The following is a 13,196-nucleotide window of genomic DNA, read 5'->3' as shown; positions in this document are numbered from 1 at the left end:
ACCATCAATATAAGAAAGGACTTTACATAGTAGGTCAAACTTTTCTGTTGCTTTAGTTTGTCAGTTGGAACAACCTATTAGCAATGTAACATCTGTAAGCTTGCAATTATTATACGTTTGATGATGGATTTTAATCTCATCAGGACGAAAAATCGTCCGCTTTTTCATTTGTTCATTCCCCGTTTTTACGATCGTTGTTTTTATCAACCGCTATTCCAATCTCAGTGATTCCACGTTGATGGGAGCCAATGTGACACAAATGTCGTCTGAGTCTCAGGTCGGTTCCTGTTCTTGTGTCGCTTCGTTGCCTCTTATGCGTGAGGTCTAATATGTTATTTTACACTTTTTTTCTGGTGCTACAAAATAAGGGTCTTTATAATAACCAGCAATATGAGTTTTTGGAGAAAGTACTGATGAAAGGAAAACCTAATCAAAACCAGATGAACCATGGACGTAGGATCATTGAGGCACATAAGATATAGAAAAATCGTCTGCTATTGAAGAGGCCAAAAAAGAAAAGAAAAACAGAAAACATTGGCCTGTGAATAAAAAGATTCCAGCCAAACTTGGTTGGCAAAAAGTTACACCATGTTCCAGTCAGCTTTTAACCTTTTGGCTTATTAGCTCCGTGCCCTCAATTCTATTTATTTTTATTTTTATTATTTTTATTATTTTTTTCACTCTTTATTTTATTTTGTTTTTCTCCAACCGCTGCTGTCCTTGGCCTATGTTCCAGTTGTCACCATGTCAACGTTTCCAAAGATCATTTGTCGAGTGAGAGCTTTATATCCTTATTATTCAGAGGATCCAGCATCGTTGAGTTTCGACAAGGGCGCTGTAATCGACGTACTCACCCAACTTGACTCTGGGTGGTGGGATGGATGGTAATGACCCCAAACTGAATGGACTGACAAAATGCACAACAAAACAACCCCATAGTAATTATAAAAATAAAAAAAAATTCCTGCTTTTTTTCTCCCTTTTTTCTATTTAAAGGTGTGATGGCAAGCGAGGCTGGTTCCCAAGCATCTATGTCGAGATCCTAAGCGTCAATCCCGACATGGCAGATACCCTCAAAGACGTTCCTCAGCGTTCTGGCTCCCAGTCTGCAACCAACGACGAAAGAAACGACGACCCCAAAGTCCCCACGCCAGCTTCTATTTCACCGATTGACACTTCACGACTGGATCCCGACTACTCTTCATCTCTCACCGCACAACCACCTTTAACCGACACGCAGGCGCGTCATTGTTCCTTATCTCCACCAGCAGCAGGCCGACGGTCATCGTCCCAGTGGGATGTTCGAGAACCGAACCGACCTGACCTGGAGATGAATTTGGGAAGTGATTCCAACTTACCTGAAGGCTGGACCATCCAAATGGCAAAAGATGGAACGACGTATTACTATTATAACCAGCTAACCGGTGGCTACCGTTTAAAACATCCAGCGTTATCCGATTCTGAAACCGAATATGATAGTGACGGGTCAGGTGTGATGATTCGCCATTTACCGAAACGTGCGAGTGACGATGAAGACGAGGACGACCAGTTTGAAGACGCACGCACGGATGACTACCACGAACACCCCTCAGCCGAGAAACGACTCGACGTCGATGCGTTGCCTGCTGCTGTGCAGTCCGACACTTCTCCTACCGTTAATCCCGTAAGTTTATCCATCCTGAAATGCTCTGGCTTCTTTTTTGTTAGAGGTCTGCACAGATGGCTTAAGTTATTTTTTTGTTTCTTTTCTCCATCCAGGTGATGAGTCAATGGGTCAAACGAGTGACGCCTCAAGGCAAATCGTACTATTGCAATCTCGTTACTCAGGAAACGACGTGGAGTTATGATGATATCGATCAAAATACCGGCACCCTGGTATGTGTTCTGCAGAGTTGGTGTGACCAAAATGAATTTAGGATGGATTTTTTTTTCTCACCCCAATTCAGAAAACGAGCAAACAAGACGATTCTGACACCGAAAATGGAGACGCGCGTGTCTATCCTTACTCGTTTTCACCGGCTCTTCGTTTAAACAACACATCCGCCAAGAAGATTCAGAGCTCTCTTCCCATTGATGCCCAAGTCATACTGACCTGGCAGAAACTGTCGAGTGATATCGCTTGCGGTATTCATCAATTGAACACCGCCGCTCAGTATGGCGATTGTGAAGATTTCTCGGCGATTGCCGCAGCTATTGTGGAATCCATTCGGCTCATGTTGTATTCTTCTCGTTCCATGGATAAAGAAGCAAGTCACATGCAAGACCGAGCGTTGCGCGAACCACATCGAGCTGTCATGGCCTCATTGTCGAAGCTCGTGTTATCGGTGAAAATGGCATCGGAAGGAGCCTCAGGATCGTTGTCCGATTTGTTGCACAAGGTGCAGCGCGACGCGGGCGATGTGTTGGCGGCCGTTCGTGGTTTCGTCACCATGTGTCAGGAAAGAGATATTCAAGTGGAGCAAGTGTGTCCAAAACTGCTGGATGATGCGCAACCCATGGCGCCACTAGCGATGGAACCTATGCTTCGAGACGTATCGGACACCACTGCCGCACGAAAAGACAGCGCGGGCGAGGATACCATCAGCAAACGGCGTCATTCCGAGCAATTGATGAACAGCACCATGCAAAAAGCAAAGTATCCACTGAATCAAGATCTCCTTGTCAGTTTGCAGACGCACGCCAATCAGATTTACGGATCAACAGAAGCTCTTTTGAAAGCGACTCAGTTCATTTACAAACTGGAACAGGAGGACGATATGCCACCTACAGAAGAAGATCAGGAAACCAACACTACAAGGAACAAACAGAAAGCGCGATCTAATGTTATTTTGTTGTTCCGAAACTTGTCCATGCAAGTCGGACAATACTTGGGCATCCTGGAAGACATTGACTTGACAAACTTGGATAGCACCCAGATTCCGTCACTGTCGGAATACCGAGTGCACAAACAGAACCTGTATAATGCGATCGGCACATTATTTGGCACAGTACAAGTGCTCACGGACATGAACGCGGATACCGGGAAAACGGTTGCGGCAATTGAGGATGCTATCTGGGCGGCTGAAGATACCATTGAAAGCATCTTTTCGAGTGTCGATCAAATGGTTGGACAGCGTAAAATTTGGATGATGCGACGCGGTACCCACGATACCGATGATAGTAGACTGAGTGATAATACCCCTGGATCGCCTAGCTATAACCCATACCAAGACAATCCATTCGGTGATGGCGAAAGCGATGCGGATACCATGCGTAAGTTGACATAGCAGATTGGCCGTTGATAAGAAGCATGTATCTCATATGCATTTTTTCATTACGGTAGCTCACGCTCAGTCCACGTCAACATCTGCCACCATCAAATCTGTCCCCTCCTTGGATAAAGCTCGCAAACGTCAATACAGCACACGGCCCACCGATGGGACTGACACTTGGTATATCGGCCATGATTACGCAGATGGCGAGATCCTGTTTGGTATGGATGGCAATGTCAAAGCTGGCACGTTGCCAGCTCTAATCGAGCGATTAACGATGCACGATACGCTTGGTAAGTGATTTGTTTTCTCGTTGTTTCATCGTGGGTTGACCGTACTAATGACTTTTGACCGTTTAATCTGAACATAGACATGAGTTTTATTGCCAACTTCCTCTTGACATATCGATCGTTCTGTACCACGGAAGAATTTGTAACCCTTTTAGAACGACGCTACAACATGCGAGCGCCTGAAGGACTTACTCCCGAAGAACTGGAGATTTGGACAGAAAGAAAACAAAAGCTTGTTCGTCTAAGGTAAGAAGTGGATCATTTGTTGATGAGAACGGAGAACAGTGAATGCTAATCGAAATCGATGGCAGAGTGTTCAACGTGATGAAGACGTGGCTGGAAAACTACTACAACGACGAAGATGAATTTATTCTTTCTCGTCTTGAATTTTTTACCAACACGGTGATTCGGGATGCTTCTCCGTTTTCTGCTGATCAGTTGAATCGATTGATTCGTAAGCGTAAGGAGCTTGATGCAGACGGTGGATTGAAAAAACTGGTCCCCAATCCGATCGATGGTCCCATTCCTATCATGCCAAAGAACATGACCCGCATTCGATTGCTGGAAACCGACCCGATTGAACTGGCGCGCCAGCTGAGTATCATGGATTTCAAGTTATACAGCAGTATCCGGCCCATTGAATGCTTAAGCAAGGCTTGGTCCAGGGAGGATGCCAAGGGCAATGTGGCCACCAATGTAAAACAATCCATCGACTACTGCAATCGCCTTACGGCATGGGTCACTGGCAGCATTCTCGTCCACGAGGAAGCCAAGAAGCGTGTGGTGATCATCAAATATTGGGCCCAAGTTGCACACGTAAGTGATGGATTATTTTGGATCATGCGATTGATCGCTTGTAAAACGTGATGTAGCGACTTACTCATATGACTATCATTCGATTTATCCAGCGATGTCGTCTTTTGAACAATTACAATACGTGCATGGCCATTATTTCAGCATTCGACAACAGTGCTGTAGGACGACTGAAGAAGACGTGGGAGGTAAGGGGCGACAGTGCAGTCAGCAGAAAGGAGTTTTTATTTACAATATCTGAATAATTTTATGAAATATAGCTGGTGGGCAGTCGTACCAATCAGACACTGAGTCACATTCGCAAATTGATGGGTGCCAATCGCAACTTTACCGAATATCGTGAAATGATCCACTCTGTCAATCCTCCGTGTATCCCCTTTTTGGGTATTTACCTCCAAGATCTGACGTTTATCGAAGACGGCAACCCCGATTATTTGAAAAAGTCTAGCAATCTGATCAATTTTGCAAAGCAACGTAAATCGGCCGAAGTCATTCGTGAGATTAAACAGTTCCAGTCGCCACCCTACACGTTCCAAGTCATTCCGGAACTTCAAGATTTCATCAAATCGCACCTGGAGAACAGCCATGACGTCGAGACTTTGTATGAACGCAGCTTGCAGTTGGAGCCCAGAGAAATAGCTGCGGCTTAAAAAGGAAGAAAGAAGACGAACAACATTGCATATCGTACCCATATTACATTCATATAATATGATGACCATTACAGCGCCCTACAGAAACACAATGTTTCATTTCTTGACGCTTCTATCTTTGCAAAACTATTTTACATGTATCAAATGGCGCGTGTCAATAAGTGCTGGACTATGTATATCTCGGCAGATAATAATAAAAAAGTTAAATAAGTGGAATGGGCAGCCATTCTTTGTCCTTTATTCGACTTTATCTTTTCTCTCATCTGCTCATAATCTGGTCAAGATCGACCGCAGAAAGTCGTCTTTTACCGAGATAAGATGGACCACTCACATCGTTTGCATAGTGATCCAAAACTTGAAGCTGGAGCCGAATTCCGAGCTGCCCCAGCTTCACACCAGCATTCAAAAATTTCGGGATTTTGACCTGAACATGGTATATGTCAAGGTATAGGGGTCATAGTACATGAAGTATTGTAGTTTTGATTTCGATGCTGGTATTACATGAATGGTGCCATAACATCCAAACAAACACAATAACGTCCATCGAAATGGACAAAAACAGGTAAAACCCAGAGCTGATCACAAAAAAAGAAAGAAAAAAGCACATCATCTGAAAGACACAACAAATGATCAAGGCTTGGAAAGGCAAGAACAAAAGTCTTACAACCGTAACGTGAACGACAGCATGCGTCACTCAACAGATCCATCGGCGGGATCGCTCCCATTTTTATCCTGACACGATATTTTTTTCTGCATGCATACAATTTCATTCATGGGGAGACGAGCGTCAATATCAGCAGCAAGATACCCCAGAAAAGCATGAATCGATGCCACTAAGAATATGCTGAAAATTCTCATGCATCACTATTGAACCCACGTACGCAGGTACATACAAGCACGCATTGGCTTCGTTTGCGGAACAAGCAGCTATCATCTTTGTGAACTCTATCACTAAATAGTTATAGCATCGAATCACGCGCGTTTCATGTCTCAAATTGCAAGCAGTACAAAAAGCCACTTTTTTCCATTTACTTGTTTACAGTATGTGCACAGCATTTTTTAAAAAAAAATTGTCTGCATTATTTTGTGTGTCACTGTAACCTTTTTTCCTACTCTCGAAGATTTCTCTAATCGATGATAACTTTATTCGTTTGCCGTTTTTTAGGCGGCATGATACAGCATTTCATTGAAGACCTGAAAACCGCGATTGATTTTTCTGAATACAAAGGGAATGATTTTGAAGAAAGCAAAGAAAGTAGAACAGGGGCTACTGCTGAACCAGGATAATTTTCCAATACGATTTTATTGTTGTGCGATTTTTCTTTTGTGTGCAAAATCCGGAAAAAAGAGAATCAAAAGCGAAAAACCCCTTTCAGACCATTTATCACCTATATCATATTGACTGCCCATGCATCAAACATTAGGGGGCGTTGCATCGGGCATCCATGTTTATCCTTTCTTCCTTCCCCCCAGCACGGACTTTGACCATATTTAGTAAAACTACAGTTTGACATAGTTTGTTGTGACGTTTTCACATAATAAAAAAGCGCATTGCTTACCCTGCTCAAGTGATAACGGACCGTTCCTGCAGAAAACAAAAAAATATAAATCGAGGAGTTGCAAACAATAATCCGCTTTTGCCAATATTCTTTTGTCCATATGAACGACGTCTATGTACAAGAGAAAGGGGCCCTCCACCAGCATATAAAGTGGCTTTTGTTAGGCTTCTAATGCAACCCTTTCCTTTTCGATTTCTCCATCATTTTTCTCTGTTCCTCTCTTCTCTTAATTGCAAGCACTCGGCCTCGGCAATCATGTCACATATCATCTCTTCCTTTACCCATGTTATAGCACAACGTTATCCCGCCCTGTTTCGCCATCGCTGGATCGCAGTCGTCAGTGTCATTAGCGCCTTGAGTGTATTGCAACGCATCTATTCCACGCTGCGTGTGCCAAAGCAGCTGCGGCATTTGCCAAAAGTCAGCACGTTTGGATGGTTTCTCAGTGTATTTCGAGGTGATCCCGCGGATATTCGTCTGACACAATGGGTGATGCCGACGGTGGAACAACATGGAATCTGCTTAAAATATTACCTTGGACGGTGGACGGTGACAGTGGGCGATCCTTTGCTGCTGCAAGCCATGCTGAAAAATGTCAACGCGTTTCCGAAAGAAGATAAAGCGCGCCTTGATCCTGTAAGCCAACCATCCAATCCACCATTGTTTTGAGCATGATACAAACGAACAAGTTTTTTTTCATAGGATCTTTTATTGACCAACCGAGAATCCAATATGGGAAATGCTAATTATGATGTGTGGAAACGACAGCGACGAGTGGCTAACCCGGCTTTTCACCGTGCCATGCCTGTTCACGTGTTTGGAGAGATTACATTGAGGATGTTTCAAGCCATCGATAAGCAACATTCAGACGGGGTCATTGACGCAGCGGATTACATGAGACGGTAAGCCAAATTCTTTTTCTTTTCTCAAGAACACCTCGAAAGCGTGGTATAAGGCGAAAGAAAATTTCTAAGATGACCGAGAAGAAACGATCAAAAAGTGGATGAACCGGGTGGATGCAAATGATAGGAGAGAGGTGCTTTTCAACATTCGAGTAACACGACTGATTTTTATGAACCGTTTACAGATATGCACTGGACTGTCTAGGAATTGGTGTGTTTGCAAGTATCCAATCCTATCAAAGCATATGTAGCATTATGAATGATAAAGTGGGGCGCTGAAACGAAATTATAGGATTTTGATATGCATGCTGTGACCGATCGTGCCTCTCCTTATGCCACGTTGTATAAAGAAGCTTTTAGTAAGTTTGATTCGCACTCCCAATTATTCCATGATATTTTTCTGATAGGGGTCATTTGGAATGCATTAGGTATCGTGCGCGATCCATTGGTCTATCTATTCCCGGCATATACCCGCATTCCATCGCGTTGGATCCCATATCGATACAGGGCACGGCAAGCGAATGAGCGACTGCGTCAAATTCTGTATAAAATTATCGAGGACCGAAAGCAAGCGATTACAGACAACACCAACAACGACCAGTCCAAGAAGGATCTATTGACAATGATGATCGAAGCGTCCGTCACCCAATTTTCACCCGATTCGGATTCTCTCGGAAGCTCGCATGCTTTTCTTACCGATGGCGAACTCGTATCGAATCTTGCCGTGTTTTTTGTGGCAGGCCATGAAACAACGGCAAGCGCTACAGCGAGCATGATCTACTACTTGGCATCCCACCCCGAGATACAAGAAAGAGCGCGAATGGAGGTACTTTCAATACTCGGTGACGACGACCAAGATGTGGCGCCCACCGAAGAACAGTTGCGTCAAATGCCGTTCCTCAATAATTGTATCAAAGAAACGATGCGGATCAACCCTCCTACCTCTGGAAATTTGCCACGGATCGCAGCGCAAGATACACGTATTGGCGACTTTTTTATTCCCAAAGGCACACCCATTTCGCTGGTAACGTATATCATAACAAAGGAGGGGCCATCATTTTTATTCAACCATTTTTAGGAGTTGTACTGCGTGCATCATCTCGCAAAATACTGGCACGAACCTCAAGTATTCAATCCTGATCGATTCGATCCTACGCATGCCTCATATATGAAAGATGCCATCTGGATGCCCTTTGGTTACGGACCACGTACTTGTATCGGATCCAACTTTAGTTTGTTTGAACAACGCGTACTTCATGCCATGCTTTTGAAACGGTATACATGGTCTTTAGTCCCCAACAGTGAACATGCCAATGGTCTGCAAAATCAGCGAGGCGGCGGCATCGGTCTCTTGGGTCCCGAAACACTACATATTCAATTGACGAGACGATACTAGATTATTTTCACTGCCAAAAAAAAAAGTTGATTTTCTTTTCTCATTTCCTCATTGCTTTTCTTTTTTTTTTCTTCTTTTTTTTTTCTATCTACGGATGGGGTTTTTCATTAAGTTTTGACGATGAGGACTATAAGAGCTACAAATACAGTACTAGGATGACATTAAAAACAAGCAAAGTACATACAATAAATTACTTTCAATTCTTCAAGACGTCTCTTGAGCCTTGTTTTCGTCACTGCTTTTTCCTTTTTTCTTTTGTTAAAGTAGGGGTCAAGGGATGGGATTAACGTTATTATAGACTATTTCAATAAGAACAAAAACGATTAACACAAAAACGCACGTAGAAAAAAAACAAAAAAGAGCAGTTAGAAAGTCATTGTCATAAAAACTGTATACAGTTGTATCACCAGGTTCCAAGCCCCCCTCCCCAGAAAACCAGGCACCGAACACCAGAATACAATAGTACTTACTCATTGGGTGCCAGCACTGAATCGAGTAAGATGCCATTGGTTACGGCTGGATTATCGTTGACGGTGGGAAAGCAATCGTCTGGGTGAGAAAGATCGTCCTCGGGAGAACCGCCCACACCGGGTTCTTGCACGGACAAAGCGGTCTTGTGCGACATGCGAGGAGCATTCCCGCATCGATCTTTGCCATAATTGATTCTAAACTTCTTATACTCTTCTTTGGATCGAATGCCCTCAATAGCACGCACAGCCGCAGCGATGCCGGTAAAGTTGACAAATGCGCAATTTTTCTCTTTCAACGTATTCACCAGCTCGATTTCACCATATTCGGAGAAGTCCTGCTTCAATTTTTCCTCTGTGATTGTATCGTCAATGTTTCCCAGGTACACATTACGTGATCCGCCATTCTGCACTGCGGTGATGACGGCGGCCGGTAAAGTGGACGGCTTTCCCCAACCAACTTTCAGACGACGGTTCTTGATGACGAGGCCGTGGTAGACGGCTTGATTGTAGAAATGAAGAGCCAGAGCCGGATCGACAAAGGCGACAAATGCAATATGTTTATCAGGCATATATCGGATTTGACTGAGGATGCCACCGCGAATTACATTGCAAATTTCCTCGCAGGTCGTATCGGGATGAATGTTGCCCAGATAGATGGTTCGATTGGCCAAACCTGATAACATGGTGGCATTGGTGTGATAGACCGGCGACCCATTGGTGGTCTGTACCGCGGCGGGATGATAGGTCTCGATGGCTGCCCCTGTGTAAGGGTCGTAGGTGATGGTGGGGTAACGCAAAGAATAGGCGGAATTGGGATAGTTGGCTGAAGGGTGGTAGACGTGCTGTACGGGACCATGGGGTAACACTTTGGAAGCAGCGGGAGCGCACCGATCTTTTCCATAATTGATGCGTCGGCCTTGCCAAAGACTTTCGGTTGGCAATGTATTGACGCACTTGACCGCGTTGGCGACGCTGAGGAAATGCACAAAAGCGATATTTCTTTCCCGAATTAATCGGACATGTTCAATGTGACCAAAGCGAGAAAGGTTTTGTCGGATCATGGATTCGGTAAAACTGTCGTCCAAGGAGCCCAGAAAGACATTTCGCATAGCTCCATTCTGCATTGCCAACTGGAGATTGACAGGAACGGCACTGGCCTTTCCCCATCCTACTTTGAGATCGACACCGTTGACGGTCAAACGCTTGGAGGAAGCTTCATGGTAAAAGTGGGTCGCTGCGGTCGCTTCAGCAAAAGTAATGAAAACACAGTTTTTCTCTGGTAAAGGTCGAACGGATTCAATGACGCCGGACTTGACATGATCGAGGATTTCGGAGACGTGAACATCGGAAGGGACATTGCCGAGGTAGACGGTACGTGCTGTCTGATGAGCGGCGGATGGAAGCTGTGGGGATGATAAGGGATGGGTGAATCCTGACTGATGAGCCGAGAAAGTGGATCCTATAGATGGTGAGGGAGACCCAAGGTTGCCGTTCACAAATTGTGGAGTGGGTAAATTCATGACGGTTTGCGGCGATCCATTATATTGTGCCATATTTGTATAGGATGCATTTGCAGCGCTGTACAGGCCATATCCGTTGGGAGTATTCACCGGTGAATAATCACCATTAATCATGATTTGTCCAGACGCCGGTGATGGATACGCAGCATACATGTCCGTACTATAAGATAGTAAGGAAAAGAAAAAGAAACACGAAAAATAAAGACAGAGGGAAATAGGAAAAAGATAAGAAGTTAAGAAAATATATAAAAAAAATAAATAGAAAATTTGTAGACCCCCCACTCACCTGTATGACGAAGGGAGCCTTGCCTTTTTATCACCAGTATCTATGATGGTCGTTCCAGGTGTATTGGGAACCGCAGTGGCTGTGGTTAAAGATGGATGGGGTTGATCAACAGGTGTCATTATTAGCGGGACCTAATATATATTTTTTTTTTGAACCAGCAAAAGAAAAACTGAATGAGCCAAAAGAGCTACAATAGCAAGAGGCGTCCAGATGAAGTAGACAATCACTTTACCGTATTAATAAGTAAGTAAAAAGGGGAGTTGGATGCTGTCCCAATGCAAATTAAAACACTGAAAACCCAAAAAGTTAATTAGACCCAGGATCAAGAAAAGAAAAACCCAGGACACAAAGCATGAGTTGTTACTTACAAAAGAGAGCTTCTAATGAAGTGAAAAGATGAAGAGGATGAAGATGGGGATTCTCTATTCTGAACAGAGAATGATGTAGTCTAGATGGGATGCTTTTCTGCTTGGCCAACGACAATCGGAAGCAGCTGGCAAAATGGGGGTTTCTGTGGGTCAGAAAATTTGGAAAAAACGAAGTGAGACAAGAATAACGAGGCACACTCACAGGTAGGACTCTAGATGATATTCAGTCTCCGACATCGTCGCTCCTCCCCACCTGAACATGACAGGTAAAGAGGGCTCCCAGCAACGAAAGGCCAGTCAAGTTAACGACAAACAAAATACATTAGAAAATATGACTTGTCGTTATAACAAGTTTGTTACGATGGCATATGTCATGGTATAGGGGTCATTGTTGAGGTCGACGAAGGTGTGTGCAGGGCATAACGTGAGGATCTTTCTATTTGATCTCAATTCAGCCGCCGCGACTTAACTGATTCAATCACGATGAATGCGAGTTTGCTGTCTTGGATATTATGGGCAGGAAGAAAAAAAACATACTCTTATGGTACGTCCCTGATTTATCCAATCATTCCCGCCGTCTTTACACATGTTGGATCATGGATTGAATCATGTATATTTTTTGAAACATGATAATCATGATCGAATCAAACACTCTCAATATGGCACCGTTGCCAAGCTGGTATGTTGGTGATGCTCTATTCTGTTTGAATATCAATTAATGGTGATGTTTATTGTCGCAGGCACCTTTCCATACACTGCCGTCCTCATACACTTCCTTCTTCCAAATAGGACACCGCGCTTTCAATTCATCTATCAGATACTCGGCCGAATGAATAGCATCCGCTCGATGGGCCGAGGAACAAGCTACCACGACGCTTGTTTCACCGACAGGGACCAGCCCAGTACGGTGATACACCGCAATGTGCATTACATTCCATTTCGAACGCGCTTCCTTGATCAAATCATGTAATATCTTGATGACCATGGCTTCGTAAGCTTCGTACTCCAAGCGCAGTACCACCTTGCCTACAGTGAGGTTTTGTCAGCGAAGTTTGGTTTCAACATGGGTCGGTTTGGTTCTGGTCTGTACCTTGAAAATGATCACGGGTGGTGCCAGAAAACGTACTAATGGCACCTGCACCGTCGTCTGCTACTTGCTTGGCAATAACATCTAACGATGGTAATGATGCCTCGCTAATGACTACGTGATTTCTTGGTTCAGCCATCGTGAGCACCTTTTTAAAGGACCAAAAGAATTTGACTGTCCTGATGGGGATAAATTTTTGTGGTTTTCCCTGTTCCGGGGAAATCGCTGTCATTCTTTATTTGCTGATTTGTATTCATCACTGTCCAATATGAAATTTGGAATTCTACAGATTTCCTTCGCATCGAGAAAATGCGACTATCACTAGGTGGCGATAAAGAGCATATTTGCTCACTCATCAACAAAAGCGTACAATAAGTCAAGTCTATTCAGAAAGGGCTTCCTTCTATTCGTTCTCCATAACCAGGGCATTATATGGAAACACTGTATGTAAAACGTAGGGAATACAGACTCTATACGATATGCAGCGGCTTGATCCATGCAATAAAGGTCTTTAAGGCCGAGGGATGTTTCTCCGTTTCCCCGCCGGGATGATGCTGATGCTTTCACACAAATGGTTTGTGTCACCTGGCATTTTTGTCGTTTG

The 13,196-nt window shown here is 44.0% G+C and overlaps 5 protein-coding genes across 5 annotated transcripts; 3 read left to right on the top strand and 2 right to left on the bottom strand.

The window, feature by feature from the left end:
• Positions 1-596: 596 nt before the first annotated feature.
• Positions 597-5,237, top strand: BYT42DRAFT_555495 (ras guanine nucleotide exchange factor domain-containing protein). Its single transcript, XM_051566676.1, has 9 exons — positions 597-884; positions 997-1,663; positions 1,759-1,875; positions 1,947-3,252; positions 3,323-3,544; positions 3,622-3,787; positions 3,853-4,357; positions 4,450-4,542; positions 4,615-5,237. Exons 1-9 carry the CDS (start codon positions 745-747, stop codon positions 5,002-5,004), a joined length of 3,606 nt encoding a protein of 1,201 aa, XP_051427016.1. The 5' UTR covers positions 597-744; the 3' UTR covers positions 5,005-5,237.
• A 1,357-nt stretch (positions 5,238-6,594) lies between these two features.
• On the top strand, positions 6,595-7,581 carry BYT42DRAFT_181187 (uncharacterized protein). Its single transcript, XM_051562415.1, has 2 exons — positions 6,595-7,199; positions 7,266-7,581. Exons 1-2 carry the CDS (start codon positions 6,735-6,737, stop codon positions 7,467-7,469), a joined length of 669 nt encoding a protein of 222 aa, XP_051427015.1. The 5' UTR covers positions 6,595-6,734; the 3' UTR covers positions 7,470-7,581.
• A 185-nt stretch (positions 7,582-7,766) lies between these two features.
• Positions 7,767-8,861, top strand: BYT42DRAFT_591777 (cytochrome P450; the record flags this gene model as incomplete). Its single annotated transcript, XM_051570569.1, has 3 exons — positions 7,767-7,824; positions 7,894-8,489; positions 8,544-8,861. The coding sequence occupies 3 exons, from the start codon at positions 7,767-7,769 to the stop codon at positions 8,859-8,861; spliced, it is 972 nt and encodes a 323-aa protein (XP_051427014.1).
• Positions 8,862-9,327: 466 nt separating this feature from the next.
• Positions 9,328-11,256, bottom strand: BYT42DRAFT_610333 (uncharacterized protein; the record flags this gene model as incomplete). Its single annotated transcript, XM_051571387.1, has 2 exons — positions 9,328-11,011; positions 11,138-11,256. The coding sequence occupies 2 exons, from the start codon at positions 11,254-11,256 to the stop codon at positions 9,328-9,330; spliced, it is 1,803 nt and encodes a 600-aa protein (XP_051427013.1).
• A 952-nt stretch (positions 11,257-12,208) lies between these two features.
• On the bottom strand, positions 12,209-12,791 carry BYT42DRAFT_555486 (Molybdopterin biosynthesis MoaE). The gene is made up of 2 exons (XM_051566675.1): positions 12,596-12,791; positions 12,209-12,531 (listed from the first exon to the last, which is right to left on the bottom strand). Exons 1-2 carry the CDS (start codon positions 12,729-12,731, stop codon positions 12,221-12,223), a joined length of 447 nt encoding a protein of 148 aa, XP_051427012.1. The 5' UTR covers positions 12,732-12,791; the 3' UTR covers positions 12,209-12,220.
• Between the last annotated feature and the right edge of the window lie 405 nt (positions 12,792-13,196).

This window comes from Radiomyces spectabilis, assembly GCF_025331425.1.
Source record: "Radiomyces spectabilis strain NRRL 2753 chromosome Unknown BYT42scaffold_2, whole genome shotgun sequence".
Lineage (NCBI taxonomy): Eukaryota > Fungi > Mucoromycota > Mucoromycetes > Mucorales > Radiomycetaceae > Radiomyces > Radiomyces spectabilis.
This window is presented reverse-complemented; position numbering and strand designations above follow the sequence as displayed.